The sequence below is a fragment of the Triturus cristatus genome, chromosome 6 (genome assembly GCF_964204655.1).
Source record: "Triturus cristatus chromosome 6, aTriCri1.1, whole genome shotgun sequence".
In the NCBI taxonomy this organism is placed as follows: Eukaryota; Metazoa; Chordata; class Amphibia; order Caudata; family Salamandridae; genus Triturus; species Triturus cristatus.
The window spans coordinates 1396010452-1396033590 of record NC_140589.1 but is presented as its reverse complement, the minus strand read 5'-3'; the positions used below and the strand labels follow the sequence as shown (position 1 = coordinate 1396033590).

The 23139-nt window shown below is 43.6% G+C and overlaps 1 protein-coding gene across 7 annotated transcripts in view; it reads right to left on the bottom strand.

Annotated features, from left to right (window-relative positions):
* Positions 1–23139, bottom strand: part of RALGAPA2 (Ral GTPase activating protein catalytic subunit alpha 2) — a 1855355-nt gene that overhangs the window by 1001801 nt on the left and 830415 nt on the right. For all 7 annotated transcript variants that reach the window (XM_085612413.1, XM_085612412.1, XM_085612410.1 and 4 more), the window contains one exon: positions 13331–13486. In XM_085612413.1, the coding sequence (XP_085468539.1) occupies positions 13331–13486 (156 nt within the window). The remainder of the gene's footprint in view (positions 1–13330; positions 13487–23139) is intronic.

Here is a 23139-nt window from a genome sequence, read left to right as displayed (position 1 = left end):
ATACTTGTCAATGATCGAAATGTCAATAAAGGTTTTTCAAAAAAAAAAAAAAAAAAAAAAGTATTTCATAATTTGTTGGATGAAGCTTGTTTCTCTATTTTTGTGCATTTTTCTGCGGATCAAATAATTTAAAATGTTTAGATCGGGGTACATAATGACTCAATGGGTGTTTCCGGATTCCAGTAATGATTAAGTGGGCATCCACAGACGTTAAGGTTAAGAACCACCGACTTACTACATAAGGGCCGAAGTAGGTTAGGCCTGGAGTGTCACCATGTCCTATGATAGCCTGACAGACACATGAGCATCTATGTTGCACGGGTAGCATTAAAAAATATTAAGACTGTTGCAAGAAAACTTTTACTGCAAAAAACCTATTCAGCCTTAATCTAAGCACCACACTTAGTCTGTAAAAGGCCGCCAAAAATTTAATTTGGGTAGAAGTTGGCCATAAATTGTACTCAGTCCTGAGTTATAGAAACGCCAATTGCTCCAGAGAGTAAGTCATTTCATGTGGTTTTATAGGTTGGAAAGACTGGCAACGCTCTGAATGGTGTTCCTCATGCCCTTTCGTCGCACTCTAAAGGTAGCTCTGCTGTAAGGCTATTATCCTGGACAAATTTTGCATTTTATTTTAACGGCCACCTCGAAATGAGGGGCATTAGGTTTTACTCTTAGTCTTTTGTGGATATTTGAAAGTATACCTTCTATATGTTCTGTTTAAAATACATTGAGATGTCCTCTATTAGTGCTTTGACACAGGCTTATTGTATTCCTGAGTTCTAAGTGTATGAGAAAGTGGCTAAGTGAAAACATCTGTCCCTTATCAGTTATCTTACACAAAAAAAACACAAAAAATGAAAGAAATCGGGCAATTCAAACCGAGGCAGTGCTGCTGCCTTCCCTCAGAACAGAGCTCCATCAACACAACCTGCATCAGCAGCTTACTGCCTGGTAAATGAATCACTTTAATTGAACGCCACTGTATGCACACAGTGACTGGAAAAACACAAGCAATAAGGAAAAAACATATGGTGCTGGCAATTGAAATTGGTTTGCTCATTTTTAACAGTGTTGTTTCTACAGCGCTTGCATAATTGACCTTTAGAACGATAAATGTGTAAAATAATTTTGTTTATTATCGGCTTCAAACCCTGGGACAATTACACAAAATGAAAACTTAAAAGGAAGGCTTCGTTCTGGAAGCATTTCCATTGTTTACATAATTGCACAGCTATAATTTAGCTCTCATGTTGTTATGGAAAAATAAAAACGCACCATTATAGAGCATTTCAATTCAACATATAATGCGGTGGTGTCAAAAATGGGAACCATCCCCTGCTTATTGACAGTATAAAGTTGATTAACCCTGTAAATGAAAAGCTATTGCAACAGATGGTGTTCTAGCAAGAGACACGGGAATCTCAACCAGTGTTGATATCACTAAATAAGTTCAAGTACTAAATCTCCGCATTTTGGAAAGGGCAACTGCACAGAACAAAACCTCACTTTATGTATGTATGTATATGTATGTATGTATATAAATATATACAAAATCCATCAAATTATTAATATTGCCACACTCTCGAAAGGAAGGTTTCTTTTCAGTTTATTAGGTTGGTACAAATATCACTAGATCACCACTACCAACGCATTTCAACCAAACTGATCTTGGTAACGGTAACGTCGGAAACAGCCGCGCCCTAGGCCACGTGGAGGTTGTAGAACTTGCGCCGTCTTGTGGCTGGCGGGACTGAAAGCCCCTTTCGTGGAAAAGACAGACTGTGGACGTGTGGATGGAGCCCTTAAAGCGCTACAGCACCATGTCTGCCTTGTCTATAAAGAGATGGGTGCCATCAAAGGGCATGTCCAAGAGAGATGCCTGGCCATCCCTCGAAGTCAGAATTTTTAAACTAGGCGTGGCGTCAAACAATGAAATGAAATTGCTCTGCCCAGAGCGTCGGCCTTGTCGAAACCACAATGGATGGCGAACTTTGCTGAATCTCTCCCGTCTGACATGGCTTGGGAGAGGATGGCACGGGCCTTCTCCAGTTCCTGTGGCAGCACTTGCCCAACTGTTTCTCACAGGGACTGGAAATAATAGCCCAATAAGCATGCGATGTTCATCAACAGCAATGCAAGACTGGTGGAAGAAAAATATTTCTTACCCAAACTGTACAGCCTCTTGGATTCCCTATCCGGGGGAGTGGAAGGGAACACACCATGGGAGGTAGAGGCACGGACCACCAAGTTCTCTGGGGTAGGGTGGGTAGTAAGGAAACATGGGTGGTCCAGAGTAGGGCGGTGGCAGCGTGCAATTGTCCTATTCACAGGAGCGCCTGTGCTGGGCTCTGACCATGTTCCCAGTAGGACATCTGTAAGGGCCACATTAAAGGGCAGCACGGGTTCCGAAGAGGAGACATCAGGCTGCAGGTCTTCTGGCAAGATATTTGTCTTGACCACTGCTGAAGGTCCAGGAACTAAGCTGCCTTGCGAACCACCATAGCAAATTACACTTTACCCTCATAGCCACGATAGGGGGAGAAAGCAGGCCAGAATCTGGAGAGGCGTACAGTCCACTGGCCTCACCCAATTCCTCATACCAGTCAATTTCCTTATAAGGCTAATCTTCTAAAAGGTTCAGCTACCCATCCCAATCTTTTTCCTACTCCTAGTCCCTTAGAATACAGCTCAGGTAACGACCTTGAGGTTCTATCCGTGCCGGTATCTGTATCAGTCAAAGCAGTATTGGCTCTGGGTTGTCAGGGATAAGAAAGCGGCAGGCGCCGCCGGGTGGCACCAGCGGCACCGGACCAGATCCATAGGGGGACATCGGTGTTAGGCCCCCTCTGGCCCAACGTGACACAGAGGTCAGGCTGCCAAAAAATGAGGCGCTTAGCCTCATAGAACTCTTGTGGGAGGGGGTCACTTCGGCTCCCATAAATTCGGGGAGGTGCATAGCCAGCCCAAGCACAGATTCTGAAGAACAAGGCCTAAAACACCAAGAATCATCCATTGTGTCGACTTCTTGTTCTACTTGCACCTCTTACCCGAGTGTCCCTATGATTTGGAGTGGAACTAAGAGAAGTTGGGACTCATGGAGCGGCGTCTGGAACTTCCTCTCGACCGGGGCTGTAACTGAGATCTCCTAGGGGTCACGCGATCCGGCGTTAAATGCCGGGCCACAAGTAGCTTTAGGGTCCGCTCCCTCAAAGCCTTTGGAGCCATGGCCCTCAAAGCCTTTGGAGCCATGGCCCGACTGTCGGAGCGTGACTTCGAGTTGTGGTCACGCTCCAGGCACCACAGGCAAACCAGTTGTGGGTTTATAACAGACATGGCAGGGTGACAGGCGCATCACAATTCGAACCCTGCAAAACAACAATTGATGGACAGAATGCAGAACAATGTCATACATTCACCCCAGTACAGAGATCTGGGCCTAATCCATCATTCTTCCTTGACATGATAGAAAAAACCTACACACCAAAAAGGGGTTGACAAAAGTCGAAAAAAGCCTGTCAAAAAGTGACAGAGGGTAGCTCTCTTTGCGGATCAGTGCTTGACTGGCGCGGAAAGAAAAGAACTGACATAAGCCTGTCGAGGTGGTGCCTATAACGGTGAGGCGGACGTCACTATGGTGCAGACAGGCGCGTCACGCGGAGCTGAACGATGCCACCTACCCGAGTGTAGGGGTATTGCTCAAGGAAAAATCTTCCGGATCCAATCTGATGCCTGTGATATGCAAAGGTCAGGAATCTGCGGTTAGATGTCTCCATCACATATACACACCTATTCCGCATATTGGTTGTACAGATTTCCATATAGTGCTTCACTGAGCGAGAACTGTGTGATCCACTACTAATACAAGGAACATACTAGGAAGGTGTATCCCTGTGGTGTAGGAAACGTCCTAATGATGACAAATCTATATAAAAGTAGTGGAATTTACGTCGCTTTTCGGTCTCCTATTGTACAAATATGTAAAATCATTCTCAGGACTAATCGTAATAGGTAGTTAATATAGAGGACCCCTGAAAAAGGTTCTTCCAATAGGAAGAAACGAAAATCTTTTGCCAGTTTAAATCTGTGGTCCCATATTTCAGTTACAGTTTCATGCTGAGGTGGCAACTTGAACAGAGTTTTGCCCCTTCAAGTAATCTCAAGATTATCTCTTTTATAACATCATCCATAGCTGAAAAGTTGCGATTATGCCTTTTGCGTCTTATTAAAATCCTCCGGGAATGCTCCTTGTATGAAAAGTAGATTTCATACTTTGAGTGAAACGCTATATAGAAATATGTATAACCAACACACTAGAGAGATATGTATATTTTGTTTTGTTGTTAAAAGAACCCCTTGAAACCTCTTGTCCAAATACATACCAGCTGTTTGTCATTATACTGCTGTTACACCTGCTTTGCATTTAACGTTGTTGATGCATGAATCTGTAATATCAAATATCTGAATAATTCTTGTGAATTTTGTTCCATGCGTTATCAGGTTACTAAATGCATAAATATTTTTTTACAGTATTTCTTTGTTTTTGTAAATGATCGCTATGTGCCATCGCGTACATTAAGATCAGCCAATCATGATCTGATATGCCAGCCAAGAATAAGAAGAATGCGATGGGGTGGCAGGTCCTTCTCGTACCAAGCCTCTAGACTATGGAACTCTCTGCCCTCTGACTTGCGCTCACAAAAATCCAAACAATGTTTTAGAAAGGCACTAAAAACCTGGCTTTTCTCCTCACACTAAGATCTGCTTTCCACCGCTCTCCTCTGTCACTATAGCGCCAAGACACCTCGGCATTCGAGCGCTTTACAAATACTTCAGTATTCAGTATCCATTTGTTAGCCATTTACTTTAGTTTATAAAGTGACACAGGCTTCTGTGATGAATCCCCATCACGGACAGACTCTCCGGACTCCCTCAAAATGGCGGACAAAATGCTCCACAGAGGAAGTGGAGTTAACAGCCCAGACGTCTAAGCCCGATTCCACAGGACGGAAGCAGAGAGCTCTGGAGACGAGGCTAAAAACACCGTCTTCGCGTTACGGGCGGCGCGCAGGGAAGTGAAGGAGGAGAAGACCGGGAGAGAGGACGGAGAAGAAAAGAGAACAGGAGAAGACGAAGGCGGAGGAAGCACCACGACCACGGGACTACCCCAGACCGGAACCAAAGAACAACGAGGAAAACGACTCTAGGAGCAGCGCCCTCGAGTCCGGTACTCCTACAGGGGAAGCAGAGGCTGTGACTCCTCTTCCCACGGCCCTGGAGGGTCGTGGGTTCAAGCAAGTGCCGGGCTCCTCTTTGTTTTGGGGTTGGTGGGCGGGTATACGGGGCACGGTGCACTGAAACACAGATGCGCCCCCCCCCCCCCTCCCTTAGGCACGGCACAACTTAGGGTTCAGGTGATGGTGGCACTAACCGCTACTGTATTAGCGAACAGGAGAGAGGCCTGACATTTTTGTTCTTTTTTTTTGTTTGCTTCCCTATCCGGAGGAGACGGACCTCGGTAGTCAGCAAAGGAACAGTCCTGAAGCACTGACAAGACCACCAAACGGAACAGAGAGAACCCCTTCAGACCTAGAGATGCCTAGAGACAATCCCCTCTCTTAAAGACTTTACAACCCAGCCCTTATCCACACTTATGTCTCTTTTCTTCAATTCAATAAAAGGCCATTTACTCTCCTAACCCACACAGAACTGATGGTGTATATATATCAGGGGGACTGAAGGGGCGGTAAACCACGCCCACGGTGGGAAACGCCGACAGCTTCCTTTTTGTCTTTTTAGCAACGGATCTGAGTTGAATCAATAACTAAAAAGAAAACACGAAAAAGGGTTTCTTCTAAAGAGGGCTTGCAGAGAAAGCAAAAGCAACACAGGGAGGGTGGGGAGTGAACAGCGAAGCAAAACGAGGGGAGAGTGGTGGTAACGCCAGAGCAACACAAGAGGAAACGCAAAAGCAACACAAGCGGAAATGCAAAAGCAACAAGTGGGAGCAAAAGCAGTAAGGGGATTGGGAGAAAGCAAAATGGAGGGCCTGGGTGAGGGCAAGCAATGCGGAGAAGCACATGGGCGAGTGCAAGAGCGACAAGGGAGTGGTGATGCAGTTGGGAAACAGAGCAACCCGGAGTCCAGGGAGAGAGAGGTAGACGATGGAGGTCTAGAAAACACATGGACTCTAAATAAAGTGCTCCACATAAAAGAAAAAAAATAAGTACTTGAAAAGCAAGCAGCAATGTCGGCCAACTAAAAAGACTATAAAGAAACAATGCTTCATAGGAGGGACAAATACAAGATTGATAACCTGGGACACGAATAAGAAGCAGCAAGTGAGAGTGGCAGGGAAAGCCAACCAATGGAAATCATAGGGCAGGCTCCAAAACCCCTCTATGCTCTTGGTGAGCCATATTGTGCCTCGCAACAGACAGTGTAGGTGCTGTCTAGTAGGCTCAACTGATAATGGGCACAGAAAGTTTAGGCAGACCCAAAACCCTTAAAGTACACAAATATTGGGATAAGTCAGAGCAGGCCCCGAGCAAGCAGAGGAGCCAACTGGAATCAAAGAAGTCCCTTGAAAGGACCGAAGATCTCTAGAGACAAGAGTCGCCCAGCCTTAGCAATGGCCAATCGACGCGGTGCACAGGGGCCCGGTGCCAGGGGTGCCAACCAGGGATATTGGCCTCAGACTCGGTCTGAACACAGTGCAGGCCTCGAGGGAGTTGTAGAGCCACCACCTGTGTTACTGAGCCTGTCATAGTCCGTAGGAGTGCAGGATCAGCAAACCGGTCAGCTAGGATGCAGGGTCTGCAGATGCAGGGGAGTGACTCCTTCACTCCAAGGGAGATTCCTTCAGGTGTTTTGGATGTCCACAGGCCCTGTAAGGAACCTGAATGGAGAACGGACACTGACGGTGCAGCAGACTTGCAGGACAATGAGACCTGGAGCAGTCGGAGTTTTCCGGTTGCAGTCTTGGTTCCCAAAGCGAAGTTTGATGCGGTCAGTCCGACACGGTCAGTCCCACGCAGTCAGAGTGTCCAGACGGTTGAAGCTTGAGTGGAGTTGAATCGGACTTGAATCCCTCAACAAATCTAGGGACCCACTCTCAGGTATCCCCTTAAGTACCCTTAGTAAAGGGTTGGGATTGATTATGGGGTCCCTCCCAGAGGAGGGGCTGGACAGTGAGGGGATACTCCCATGTCCTTTGTCCAGTTTTGCACAAGAGTTGGAGCTAACGGCTCCCTGAGCTGGTTTGAATGGGAGTATGCAAGGAAGGCACCAAATGTGCCCCTCAAGCAGTCTCAGTGGTGCTGGCGAGGGCCCACACTCTGTCCAATACACTAAACCCTGTCTGGGCGGTGGTCTCATCTCCCTGTGCCAGGATACCTAGTGTTCTGCCTTTACCTGCTTGAGCTTGGCTCAGCAGCAGGAGGGCAGAAATATGCATCTGGTCGGCAGCAGCCCTAGCTTGCTGTCCGGTTCTGGAAGACTGGTATCGAGAGCACTGAGGGCATCCCTGAGGAGATTTACAGTGCATGGAATCATACCGTAAACGGTGTAGGGTATGATTCCAACATGTCTGATACCAAACATGACAGAGTTCATTACAGCCAGTTTAGAGATGGTCATCACGTAATGACGCATGGCCACTCTATATGTCGTAATGGCTGTTGCACTTAGAACCCGGGAGAATCGACGCCGAATGTTGTAGGATTGCCCTGCTCATACAGGGGGACCCTCACACTTAGGACCCAGCATCCTGCCTTCAGGATTGAAAGGTCTGCCTTAGGGGTGACTTATAGGTTTTAAGTGTAGTGGCCTCAGATATAGGGAAACCTATATCTGTCGTGAGTGGTGCTAGCGCCAGCTCAGACAGGCTACAATGGCAGACCTGTAGTCCCATTTTGAGTGGTCTCTCAGGGATGGCATAATGCATGCTGCAGCCCATGGGAGACCACTGGGTACTTTAGTACCATATACTAGGGACTTCAAAGGGTACACCAGTAGCCAATCTGGAGGGTACCTAGGTAGTCACTATGTCCAATTTAAGGGAGAAGCACAGAGACTGGGGTCCTGATTAGCAGGATCCCAGTCAGAAAAACATAATGACATCAGCATAAAGTGGGGGTGCCCATGAAAGCAGATCCCACCTTTCTACACAACTCTTCTATGGATTATTCGTTATATCTAGTGTAAACCGACAGCACCTGCATCACTGTAGCAGCAGACAGCAGGGCATTTGCTTTAGATGCAGTAAACTGTTACCTTGCAGAAAGCGAGCAGGCAGCCTCAGCCCTGCATTCAAGGCCATTGCTCTGCACACCCTTCACTCAGGCATGATAGGGCTAATAAGGCCTGCACCACTGGGAGAAAACAACAGAATATAGCTTGAATCTCACCAATCAGGACTCTGCAAATTTCTAAAATCTCACCTAACAATTTGATAGATCCAACGAGTCCAAATAAAAGCTTCTACCCAGTCATGCTTACTTTGTTCTGGCAATAGAAATAATTAACCTGATTCCTCCATCTTTCAATTTAATATGAGAATCTACACAATGAAAAGTATAATTTAATTAACGATTTTGTGAATGATTAAAAGTTTGGTAGATAGGCTGCTCGGCCACAAACATATCAACTATCCTGTGAGCCACAGGATACAATTCCCTCCTGATAACTTCTAATTAAGGTGGATGAGATATCCTAGCAGACAGAGTAACCTGTATGACAATCTCTAAATCTGGGCCTATGACTTAGAATATAGAGGACGGCAGTTGATCCTCCATAAGATGAATAAATAATACAATAAAAACATTTTGGGGACAGGAGTACTTCATGGAGAAATACTAAGATTTTGTGTAGGGTAGTAGTTATTAAAAAAAAAAAAAAAAAAGCATTTGCAATGCAATCCGTCTCGCCTTTGGGACCTTATATGTATATAGCCATACAACACATTAGTCTGGGTACCGAAACATCTACTGTTCTTTAACATGGAGGGAAAGTAAGCACCAAAGTATATGACACGCCAGGTATGGGAACACATGGAGAGAAATATTGCCTTTCAGCGGGAAATGGTATAGTCCAAAGCTCTGTTTTTAATATAAAATCAGTCCCTCCGGTGGTCATATCACTGAAAATACAAGACTTGAAAAAAATATTATTGTCTACGGGTGCTCGTGGAAGACAATTTCTATGGACTGGAATCTAGAGAATGCCAAAGTGATTCTGGTATTTTACAGACCCCTGCTGGTCGTTTTCTATCAAGAAAGTTAAATAGAGGCAGTTGAACAGAAAAAGTCCCTAAGCGGAAGCAGACAAGTCTCAGGGCTGATCTCCAGAGCCCACAAACTACATACGCATTTAAGTATATACTAAAGTAGATACAAGAGGTCTTGAATACTCGACTTAAAAGGGGGTTGGGGGCGACTCTACTGAAAATGGTCCTTAGTATTTGTATTAGAGACTGAAGCCACTTCTTCTGTGATAAATCGACAACGGTAAATGCATCTAGGCAACCACCAAGCCAGCAGCCAACGTGAGGGAGCATAAAAACCACAGAAGCGGCTTTTCGAATGCCTGGGAGAGCAGCGCACTAGCATCTGGCCAGCACTTCACCAGGCACAAATACCTACGAGGAGTGTTTTCCCCCCAGGAAACAAAAGCAAAAGCTGCCTAGTGATTGTGCTGCGGGAAGACAATGCTCTACCCAATTTGTTCGTGTTCCAGTGAGCAGTACTAATAGCCCTACAATCTGAAATAACGACACCGTCCCTCATTATGTCGGGAAATAAGAAAACAAAAAATGAAATGGCAGCACACCCCGCGCGCAGAGTCTCGGAGCACAAGAGGCGCATCGCACAAAAGAGCAGGGGGCTGCTTTTGTACCTCTGGCAATGAATATCGGGCTATATATCATAAATCAGCGAGCTTTTTCAGAACAACATCTGCAGCTCTCCCTGGCCATTGTGAGATCGCAGCGCCTACATGCATTTTGAATTCACTCAGAAGGCAAATGCCTGGCCGATGCATAAATATTGGGAAGCCGACATTTAAATATGCAGAATTTCTTGTAATCAGGCAATTGATGTATTCTTTTCGAAATGAACACATTTGGCACGCTCCAGAGCACTTGTTGCTACCGTCCTAATGCAAGGATGAAAAAAACCCTAGCCGTTAACCTTTCAGTTCAGTGCTCTTCATCTGCAAGGCACTTTCTGCCGCTATCAACTTACACTTCCCTGCACCGTGAAAGGGATCTAGCTCATGCATGCTGAAATGTAATTACCATTTACTTAAGCTATGGCCATCTGTTACTCTGTACATTTTCGGGCTTCCTCTTGCAGGCTGTAGTCTGCCTCTTTCTTCGTAATGTGTAAAGAGAAAATGATGGCTCTGTTCTGGCAAAAGACCTTACTTTTAAATTGTGAGAAATTAGCAAGCATAGTTTTCTCATCTACCCCCCTTCTGCTTTGAAAACAAGTTTGCTTTTTCAGAGTCCGAAACCCCTTTTTGTGAATAATAATTTAATGTTTAAAAGGCTGAAAAGTAATCCTATGAAAATTGTATAATTGTTTACAACCTTAGGTTAAATTTAAAATTATGCAGCACCTCCGACAAATGAATCCTTAAACTAACCACGCGAGGATAAAATCTAAGTCAAATGACTAAAAACCTAAAGATTTTGATTTGTAAGGTTCATGTTTTATCAGCACATCTAGTCATGGATGTTTGTTAGTCTTCTGCACGTCCCCCAGTAACCCCATACGCGTAGGGAGATAACATGGCTCCTAGTCAGAGGGAAAGCAATTTGCTAATCCAAGGCTTCAAACTAAAAACAGTGCAGTCTGGGAGTTGGAGTCTTTTTTCACATACATGGAACTAACTGGACCAACGCACTTGACAATCCTTCGTAAAAGGAAAGCAAGGCTGGAACATCAGTATCCCAAGGACAAGAAGCCACCTGGCCCATTACCCTCTGCCGCCCTTCTACCTCTAGGTTCTGGCCTTATTTATCTTACTAAGGATCCTCAAAGGTTCTAAAAATGTATACATACGGCCAGTGGCGGCTCCTCCGTAATGGCGGAGGAGCGTCGACCTAGTGCTTTTAAGCAGTGCCAAGTAGAAACATAAAATGATAATAACTTATAGTTATTATCATTTTATGCTTCGTGCCCTGCTGCTTTGAGGGTGGGGCTGCTTGGCTCTCGGAGCAGGGGAGGAGTGGTTTGCCTAGTCCTAAGTGCACAGTGACTGTTTGGTCGGCCTTCTCGGGCCGCCCAAACCAGTAATGCGCACTTTCCCCGTTCTGTATGCAGGCTGCATTACAGTCTGCATGGAGACCAGGCCCACCCCTTCAGCCCCTGGCTGAGCGCCGTGTCACAGCACTCAGAACGATCAAACACTGGACCCGGCGGTAAGGTAAGTCCCCCCCACACATGGTGGCCCCCTCACCCCGAAGCGTGACGCCCCCCCACCCCGTAGCGCGACGCCCCCCAATTCCCCACGCGACGGTCCACCACGCGATGGCCCCCTGCGTGTCGGCCCCCACCCATGATCGACCCCCCCAGAAGCTATGCTGGCCACTACTGCATACAGCCATAAAACATATATTACTTGTGAAGAGCCCAATAAAATATATCAGTACAATGTATTTTTTCCTGTAACAACAAGGCGTTTGAACCTTACTTTCCAGCGCCCTTTTACTATGCAATGGTTAGGCCAACAATCCTGAGAAGCATTAGAAATATTATTGTTCAAGATCTACTAAGAACAATGCATTAATATCAATTCTATCTGCATAAAGACACGTAGTTTAGCTAGGACTTCGGTATCTGGACCATCAGCCAACTCTTTGAAATAATGCCAACACATTCAATAGACCTCTCCCATGCAAATAAATACCCAACTGGGGTTTAGAAATCTTTTAAATGAGGCTTGATTTGCAATAGGAACTGTGACTGAAATATAATGAATTTAAAGACTATAAAAGTAAACCCGATTTGCTGCCATCAATATTTCTTGACAATTAAGATAAAAGGAATAGGGAAAATTAACAAAAAACCCTGAACATATTCATGGTGTGAGATACAGCATTCGAAACATGAGAAATCTACACACAGAAACCAGTAAATTAACAACAAAGGTGCTCATCTGAGTAGGAGCAACCATTATTTTGATTCTTAAAACTATTTGTGACTCATTGGCTCCCCGTGGGAGAAAAATACTGTTTTGATGCTATCAAACTGTATTCAGAAAAGTGTAAATGTGTCTTATGTCCTATAATATCAACGTGAACAAAAATTTGTAAAATTTCTCTTGGAGTAAAAAAAATAGAAGGTAGTGGATTGAGAATCTTACTTTTAGGGTTCTTGTCACATACACTTTTGGAAAATAATGCAACCGATCTATCTAAATTTGGAGATTTATTCAGAAATTTCACTTCTTATGACATTTGGTTCTGGTGAAAAATAAAGAAAAAAACAGGGAAAGCATAGAGGACAAAACTTTGTTTTTGCTACTTTCTAACAAAAGCATCACCTATCCCTTGCATTAACTATAGCATTAACAGAGAAATGATTTTCGTGCAGCATGCAGTCATCCTGAACAGCACCCTAGCGTGTCCAAACCTCAACAATCACCACTGGCAGACTGCTAGAACAGAATGGGAGGATATTAAAGGATCCCAGTCAGATTGGTACATTCCAAATCATATTATCATTAGTAATCTGGAATATCTGAGTAGCACCTTATTCTTCCAATTGAAGGCACCATAACATTTGAAGGCAATGTATTTTGAGGCACATTTTGTCATTTTTCAGATGCATATGGTTCCTGTGGAAAAATATTCGGCATATCTACATCCGGTATTTTCTATGAGACACCCAAGTTTCTTTTTGGCCTTTTCATAGCTCACTACCTTAGAATACTGATCCTGTACAGTGTACATTGTAGCAGACCTTAAAGCTTTGGATACCTTACTTAGTTCCGCTTCAAAACTGCCTGAAAAACAAAGGCCTGTTAATGAATGTATTTAGAAAATAAAGCTGTCTTATGCACTATTTGGCTCATTCTTCCAAAATATTCTTGGGCAGGAAGCCCTATTGAGGACGTGGTTCTAAAGGCAGGCTGATAAAGCATGTTCTAGATTAGCTCATGGTTTCCAGCCCAGCCTTACTACTGAGAACAGTTAGAGAAAGTTTCACATTTGCTCAACAGTCTTATTTTCTGTTCACTAAGCAAGATACCATTTCCACACACGTTTTCTCATGATGATCTTTTACAGGAAACAATTAATACAAAGGTAGAATGATGAACGCCGTACCTGATCTTCGTCATTTAATCCACTGTGCATCACAAGGTAAAAATGCATAAGAAAATCTGTGTTTGGGAGTACATCTTGCCGCCGTGTCATCATTGCACAGATAAGTCTGTATGCATGTAGCCTGCCTTCTTTGTATTCCTGTGGCAACGTTGTTGCCTAATGAGGAAATTGGTAAAAATTAAACATGTCAGCTAAATTTCTCCATACTATGTGCACATTATAATCATTATTTATCTTAGTTTTAGACACCAACATACATAAACAAAAGACGATTGACAGTTTTATCTTATCTGAACATTCGCTCTTGAACTGGTTCATACTGTGCTACTGTATTTGTATGCAGAGGTATTGTAGAGGCAAGAAAAAACAAGCATATACACATGCAGTAGGATACGCCCTTTTCAAATCTCTCCTCAAAACCCAGACAATGGCAAAGACATTTTTCTTGGGTTTTGGATAGTTTACATAGCCCACTACAAACCTGTCGCATATTTTAACTTGCAAAGGTTATTCTCTTTTGCGTCTGCTTAAATGTTAAAGTATTCAAAATGTTTTAGAGGTGTGCCTTGGCACCACCATACCGTGGTTGACCATAATATACCAGTGATTACTATTGTTGTGCCAGTATGTTATCAGGAATTACCTCAATTGTCCCAGTGCCAGCATATTGCCAGAGGTTTCCCCACTATGCCAGGGACAGCATGTTGGCAGGATTTACCACCATTATCCTTGGGCTAGCATGGTGCAAGGGGTTGTCACTATTGTGCCAGTTTTAGGCATGTTGCCAGAAGTTCCAGTGCCCGGGCAACAAGAGAGCCTACAACGTAGCCAATCTCTTGTGACTTAGCTAGATTCAGAGGGGAGACAGATGATCATATGGCAGACCCGCTGTTAGACAGTGTCTGTTTGAGAGTTTTCATGAGGCCCTGCAATTAGTTTGGCTGGCTGGCACTCTACGGATCTTGAGAGAAGCAAAACTGCCTTCTTTAATATGCACACTCTGAATGAGGTACTTCAGCTCTGAGAGCAACATAAACATTCTAGCCCATTTTCTTTGACCTACATCCACAAATGCATCTATACTTGCTAACATCATCACTGGCACATTTGTGTGTCTTTTGCTTTCTCGCCCAAAGTGCGCCAAGTATGCTCAGACGTGAGTCCTGGGCTCACTGTGCCACTGGAATCAAGCTATCCTGGCTGAAGAGGAAAAGTGTGTCTTGTACATTTCGCTTTGTTACACAACATCTGTACATTAACACTGGAGTCACCAACATCCACCATCCACTTAGGATAAAGTAATGACACCAATCTCCTCCGCCCTCATCAACTCAAAAGGAAATCTGTCCTGTTACTGAAAGTGGTGCTGTACAGTAGTCCTACAATAACTCTCTAATAGCTTCAGCAAAATCTTTGTCAGCTTTAAGCACACTTTGGATCCACTCCATCAGTACTTTATTGAACCGTTCTACCTTACCATTGAACTTGGGATAATATAATGGAGTGCACAAATGTTTGATTCAATTTTTCTTTAGAAATGTATGCAGGTCAACAGAGGTAAACTGCACACCATTATCGGACAACATTTCAGAAGGTGTTCCTTCTCTAGAAAACTCTTCCTTGAAAAATGTAATAACATGTACGCATTGGATTCAGCCACACCCGTCACTTCAACCCACCTCAAAAGATGATCATTCATAACAATCAAGTACCTCATGTGAGAAAGTAAAACATTCAAAGCACCCAAAAATATAAATTGCCACCTTCTGAAAGACCATTTTATGGGAAGTGAGGCAAACTGGGTGTCGGAACAGAAGTGACCAAATGTTTATCACTTTGGTTACACTGACAACAGTGACAGACTAAATCCTCTACATCACCATCCATGCCCAGTCACCAGTAATTACAATGCACTCATCGTTTGGTGGTGGCCATGCCAAAATGACTAGAAAGCACCGGCTCCAAAATCCTGATTACATCAAGTGGTTGTTAGATCCTCCATCTATCCGCTGCATTTGATACTGTCCCACATACCATTCTCTTACACAGTTTGGCTAAATTGATTGTAGCTGGCATTGCAAGTGACTGGGTTAAATTCTTTCCAGAGTCCAGCGCTAATCGGTCTGGCTTGCACCTTTCACCTCCGAGGTTAAAGCAGCTAATCAAGATGTTACGCAAAGCTCCTCATTGAGTCCTACTCTGTTTTTCTGTTGCCTCAGTACTCTGTAGTAGAGTCTTTTAACTGCTATATTATTTTGTACGCTGATGATACACAAAGGCTCTTTGTCTTCAAGGGATCTCCAGCCTTGATTGAATCAACCTTCAAGGACTACATGCTTGCAGTCTATGAATGGATCCAAGGCAGTCAAGTGAAATTTTTACTGATAAAACAGGAATTCTTCTGCTTGGATCACATGCTTCAAACTGGTGGAAAGATATAGGGCCCTCTGCCTTGCCGGCCTCTCCCCCTGCTGCTTTGGGGGTAAAAAATGTGGAGGTCAAGCTGGGCAACTGTTTCTCCATACGACCGCAGATCTCCATCTGCTTTGTGATGCTGGATACACTGAGGAAATTTCTTTTCCACCTGCCCTTTGTTTGCAGAAGAACCGTAATCCATGCTTTGATTACCTCACGCTTGGATTACACCAATGCTCCTCATTTGAGGGCAAAGAGCATCGAAAGCTCTGTTAAGTCGCATTCAGGTGGTCCAAAATGCTGCTGCCAGGCTCGTTATGCACCTGCCCAGTCGCTCATCAATTTCTCCTGTCCTGAAATCCTTACACTGGTTGTCATTCGAGAAGCGGATTTTATTTAAAATCCTTTTCTTGGTTCACAGGGCAGTGTTTCTTGCCAGACAAGGATACCTTGCAAGGAGATTTGAGTCCTACTGCCCTTCTAGAGCGCTGCGCTCAACTTCAGCTGCACTGCTGGTTGTCCCGTGCATTATGCACATAAGGAAGGGTGGCAAAACCTTTCAGTTTCTTGCTGCTAAAGCTTGGAACTAGCTCCCATGTGATCTGCATAAGATTCCTCTTGAATTCGTCTTCAGAAGGAAACTAAAAACGTGGCTTTTCTCCTCTGGGCTATATGGCTTTATGCGTAGTTGCTTATCATTTGCCTGCCGTTCGCGTCGGGTCACTCCCTGAGTAGCCATGCACATTACAAATCTCATTCGTTCATTATACGTCTGTAACACATGGAGAGAATCAATTTATTACCTCTAACCAACACATCCCATTCCAAGACAACTCTTCAGCAGTGTTCCAAAAATGTTGCAAATTGACCCTCACACTCTTTTCACAAAGCCATCCTTTGGTGAAAAACCCACAAAATCTTGATGTAAATCAACATCCGCCTCCAAATCTTTCCGCCAATCCTGCAAAAACTCAACACACGACACAATATTCAACCCTCGCAATGATACATACCTCAATCTCTTCTTCCACAGAATCCAATCGGTTATCCATCAGCAATTTAGGCAAGCAATCAGCTTTAATGTTTGTCCCCCCAGCAATGTCTGAGAGTTTGAAATTAAACTCCAACAGTTTCAAAGACAATCTGGCTAATCTTGCAGTAGATTTCTCGATCACTCCTCCAGAGAGGATGTCACCTAAAGGCTTGAGATCTGTTCTCAACTAAAACCTTCTTCCTCAAAAATAGGGTTTGAATTTTTCCTCACCCCACATGCACGCAAGCATCTCCTTCTCTATGACAGAGTACCTGGTCTTGTAATCCTTCAATCTACAAGAGGTAAAACCAACAGTAACCTCCTTGGAACCATCACACTGTGTCAGTACCGCACTTGCATCAACTTTAACAAATGTTTTCTGTTGCAAAGCAGGTGCAGATACAATGCTGTTTAATAAGGTCAAAATTCTGCTGACATATTGATAAAATCAGTATTCTACTTTAGACTAAAATTCAGACATGCCTAAAAAGACCTTAATTGATCTTTGTCCGTAGAATGAGGAGCTTTCACAATGCCATCAACCAAACCAGGTTTAGGTTTCACACCATCGGCAGGCAACCCATGCCCTGATATTCCAGTTCATTCACAGTAAAAATACATTTCTCCTTCCTAAGTGTGACACCACTTGTTTCAACATCATAGCATGGATCTCCTATGTGTGAGAAAATACTAAATATCATCCTGGAAAACTATGACATTATTAATGCTATGCAAAACCCTTGTCGTGACTTTTTGGAAAACGGAGGCAGCTAAGGCCAGACAACATGGCATCCTACAGAACTGAAATGTGCCATCAGGCGTAACAAAGGCAGTTGGAGGCAGATATTCTTCATCCAGGACTACCTGATCATAAGCCACCTTAAGATCCAACTTAGTAAACCATTTGGCCTGACCCACAGCAGTTATCAGAGCCTCAAAATTAGGTATTTTCCACCTAAATAGCATTGTTACAATTCCTCAAGTCGACACACAAACAAAGTTTACTTGATTTTTTCTTAGCTAAGACTACTAGAGATACCACAAAGTGGCATTTACAGGTTCTATGATCTTTTCCTCCTGCATTTTACTCAAAATCTGGCACAATTCACCTCTCACACTAAACGGCACATTGCGTAACTTGTGTTAGACAGGTATACACCCCTCTTTGACTTTCATCACATGACATTTCGGATTACCCCCTAATTTGCCCTTGAACACCTCAAAATCAGAAACTCACTGGAGTTTGGACAGATACGAAACACCCCCAGCACACTAATTATTCTCTAGCGCCACAGGGAATTCCTGCTCAGGTCGAATTACCATACCAAAGTCTGCTTGATGCCACCACCCCAGCACACTGATCTGTTTCTTCACCATACACTTTGCCCTTAGTTTCCTTTTCGCAAAATACAATGTTCGCCCAGAAGTAACCCACCAAATCAATTCTACTCCCTTTGAAAACTGTGGTAACAACATCTGGTGGAAACAAGGCCTAACATCCAGTTCTCATTAAATCCGACAATGTCAACTATGGTAATTCTTGCACCAGAATCCACTAAAGGAGGTATTATATGCCCATCAATCAAAAAACTGACCAGGGGATCATTGTAACACTTGTTTTCAACATTACCCACTTCTAAACTTCTCCAGAAAGGACTTACTACGTCACCTTGTTTTCTAATTTGCCAACATTCTCATTGATGACTTGGTCTTGAAAAACCCTGATGGAGGTACTCCTGAAAGAAGCATTTTGTCTCCCACCTCTACAAACTTTTACAAAGTGCCCAACTTTATTGCATTTCCAACATTCCTGGTCGACAGCTGGACAGTTTTTAAAATTCAATACATGTGTAGGTGACATGCATCTGAAATACTGTGCCCTGAAAACTTGACCATGACCCTTTGTTGTTGCCAGACGAATTGGAAGAGGATGACCCTGGCTGACTTTTATTGTTAATGCTGGTCACCACAGACACATGATTCACTGCATTTTCTAATTGTTTGGAATCTTATCTTGAAGATTCAATACTTTTAGCTATAACAATGGCTTCATCTAATGTAGGGGTTTTGCAAGCTAATATCTACTACATACTTCATTTTTTCTGAATAACATCTGGCTACAATTTGATCATGAATCAACTGAGATGTAAAACTCTCACATTCACAATACGATGCTAAAACCTTCAAGGCAGCAACATATGTGCCGATAGATTCTGATGGTGTTTGAAGTCTAGTGAAAAATGTATGTCTATGTACCACAAAATTGACCTTGCCCTCAAAATGAAACTCCAATTGCTTTACAGCAATTTGATATTGATCAATAATTTCATCTTTAGAGGGGGTATAATCTGGAAAATGGACAAAAACATTTTGATCCCCTACACCCAAGTAATAATAGAGTATATTCCGTTTACGATCAGGTTTACATTTGAGCCTATCAATAGCCCCTAAAGTTGAACGACCTGATCCAAACACACCACTTCAGAGGCGATTCTCCAGGATCTTGAACAAAATGGTGAAGGGGTTACTGTCTGCATCAGCATGAAACTGAACAAACCGAACAAAAAACACCAAATCACAAAAATGAAGCAAAAAAGAGTCTTAAAAAAAATGAACAGTTCCTAAGAAATACTACTGCATGGTCTACAGATATAGAAGAGTCAGAAATCAATGCAACAAATTGTGCCTAGTGCTGTAGGTATAAACTTTAAAATGCACATTGTACTTTTCCTATAGCATGTAAATCGCTGATGCCACCAAAATTAACACCAATGTGAGAAGCCTTGTCAACTTTGATTCAGTGTAGAATATTTAAGCATGACAATCGCTGTTAGCGCGGTAAGCAGATGATAATGTACTTCAACAAGAAAGTGGCGGAGTAAACATGAAAATGGAGCACCAAATCTCCAACTAGATGTTGTTAAGCGTACAGCGCTCTGACGTCATCGGTGATCCCAACGTGTTAAAGGCTGCTTCCTCACCAAACTCACTCCTCCGTGTTGGTTGCATAAATTATCCAACACAGGGATAGGGCAAGGCAGAAACAGAGAAGCAGCCAAAAGGAAATTGGGGAAAGAATCAGCCTGGGCACACCGCACAGTTAAATGCGCTTCAGCACTGATGAGAGCGCAAAATAAATCTTAAAGTCTATCACCCACAATAACATGCGCTCGAGTGAAAGCGCAATAGCGGGCCCAACCGTTTTAGCAGGTAAGTAAGTAATACGTTTATTTGTTCAATTAATTAAAATCGTTACAAAAAGACATTGTATAGCATAAGACAAGGTTTAAAGTACCGAAACGTTTCAATAATCATATAAGAGGTTTAACCATTAGAACATGTATGATAATAAAATATGCCATTATCTAAAAATCACTTGATCAAAATGCCTTGTACATAGAAAACAAAAAAAAAACAACTGAGTACCATATATGTAAGCGCATTTTTATCAGTTCCAACAGCAATAATTCATAATGCGCAGTGACTTCTTACTAACCCAACTGATGTTTCAGCCATTAGTCCACACGTCCCTCTTTTGCAGTGTCTGGTTCCTGTGGCCACAGTACTTCTTAGGGCCCCCACCATATTGCAGGTGCCCATCTACTGAATGCCCCCGTGGTGTATGAGGGGTCAATTACAGAAGCGATAAAGAGTGTGAAGTGCTGCTTGTGAGGGTTGGGGTTGCTGGTGCAGAAGCTAAGGTTATGTGCAAGCATGTTTTGCAGCCGTAGCTATAAGTGCCATATACTAATTAAAAAGGCCGGAGGTTGTTAATACAGGGTTTGTGCCCTGGTGTTGCAAAGGGTGACCTTTTAGCAGATTTTGAATTGAAGCCATATATTAGCCAATTCTGGTGGAGTCTCTAAGAGCCAGGAAGATGCATATCAGACATTCCAGTGTTTCCTCACTTAAATGACAGTCTGCACGGACCAGCCATAGAGAGTAACTTCCAGCTTCCATTTAGATCTTTTATTGGGAGAGCAATGAGCCTTGCATAGAGAATATGCTATAGCATTGTCTTTGTTAGTTCACTGCTCAGGTAATGCTGGACTTTGTAGCAGGTTTCACCCGATGATCGCCAGTGAGGGTTCACACAGCTTGTAACTCGAATTCTGAGACTTTCTTTTGAATCCCGAGTAAACTCAATGCAACTTTTGGTGGGGATGGCAAAAGTTTGATTGCACATTTCTTGAATAGAACAGATGGGTGCTTCCTCAAAATGTACATTTGTGCTTCATTGTTTGTTTTGGAGGAAGAGATGGTGGTTTGGCCTTGAAAGAGAGAGTGCCCATGACTCACAATATTTAGCACCCACTTGTCTGTTGTAATTGACTCCCAAACTTCCAGTCCTCAAGACATCCCCTGCATACCGCCTCGTTTACTGGAGAACGAAGGGGGAGAATGGGGGGGAAGGGAGGTACAAGGTTGTCCTTGCAGATTTCCACAGGAATGCCTTTCTACAGTTTTTGACAGTCTTGAAGGCACTGATTTGGTCTTCGAGGAGTTGTGTTTGCAATGGCACTCTGGCCTTGCTGCTGATGGTTTTTCCGAAGGCTTTACGGCTGATAGGATCGGAGAGGGGATTGAATCCTTCTGAGTAGTACAGTCTTTCTCTAGATTTTTACTTCTGTTTAAGAATAAACTCTTTTTCTCTAGCAGGTCTACGGCCCTAAGAGTCTCCGTTTCGTTTTTAATTTTAATAATTTCCTCTTCTGAGTGCTAGCCGAATAAGGCCATACCTGAAGATGGGAGGTTCATTATTTCTTCTAGCATCTGATTTAAGAGATGTTAACATAGGCCATGATGATCTGTGAAGGAAGGCTCCACGGCTGTAGCCCTTTGCTGCGTGGTCCACTCAATTAACAGTAGAGCTGATGACCTGGTTTACCACCATGGGCATCTCTTCCACTTACAGCTAGAGGTCCTGCTGTCTGTGCTTAGTGAAGTCATTCATAAACAACCTCACCCAGGAGTGCTTTTGCAATGGCATTTTTATAGCAGTTGTTGCTGTACCACACATCTTACTTTCAGTTGCATCAATGTGTTTGCTCTCCCTTTCAAGTGGTGCAGTAGTCACCGGGGTTGAGGCATGTCTTTGTCTGACTGATATCACAATCACCGAGTCAGGATTCAGATCACTTTTTAAAAACTCTGTTCATACTCTAGGGGTTTAAATATATATTTTTAAAGACAGCGTTGAGTAGTTGTCTTCACCATTGCTGGGGTCAAAAACCTATCTTCTGGATTACAAGCAAACCTGGCACTACAGGCAGAAAAGGTTATGGAGGCAGCCCAGGTTGTAACATTTCTATTGGGATGGTAACTGCTGCTTGGGGTGTTTAAATTGGAATGTTTCATTTAGTTGCTCCCCTAAATAGTATGTCGTCGAAGGTGACCAGGTAATTGTTGGGACAAAAAGGCCCCCTGTATGGTGCACAGTTGTGTTCTCTCTCCTTAGTGCCCAATTCAGAGTATCTGGTATCCTGGATTTTGATTTTGGCCCAGCTTCAAGCTGATCTAGCATGTGTGCAATTGTGCAAAGTCCTAGGTCTGTCCCTTGACAGGAGAGAGGTCATAGACTCAGAGGGACACTCAACACGTGCACTAATTAGTTAGACACTGAACTAACGCCCTTTCACGGGCTCAGTATGTAGCGCGGTTGTGACAGCATTAATTATTTTTTGAATTTGGAGTTGTAACAAGACGTTTCTATCTGAGTTAGTGGAGTGGAGGCCTACTGTCCTCCTTGTGTAAATATCATCTGCTATAAACAAACCCAGGTCCTAAAACTAACATCACCGTGCATGTCTGTGGGGGACCTCCATGGGGAATGCATTGATTGTATGAGAGGCCTGTGGATTCCAGTTAGGAAGCCCTTTGCCTGCTCATGGGCACAAGTTGGAGATTAGGTTGTTTTCCCAGACAGTTGAATTGTATTGCTGACATACCTGAAGGTGGAAAGAGAGGAGACTTAGACACTGAAGTGGAAAAAGAGGAGATCGGCTTCTCTTTAGAAATTCAATTATGTCCCTTTGCTGTATAAAATGCCGGCGAGTCTTCCTGAGCACTAACTTCAGGGTGGGACTGCAGTCTCTGTTGTTCAGAGTGTACAGGGTCCTTTAGTTGAAGTTAGACATTTGTATCGCTTCTAGAGAACTGTTAAGTGTGGCTTTTGATAGTCATGTGCAGAATGCTCACACCTCCTTGCACCTCCAACCTGGAGATGGCTCTGCTGTGAGGAGTATTCTACACAACGACGAGAAGAGCTTTCCTCCCTCTCTAAAGCACTTGGAAGCTGAATTGTCTGAGAAGAGAGAAGCGAGTCAACCTTGTAGGAGGTCAGCACTACTGGGGCAAGCAA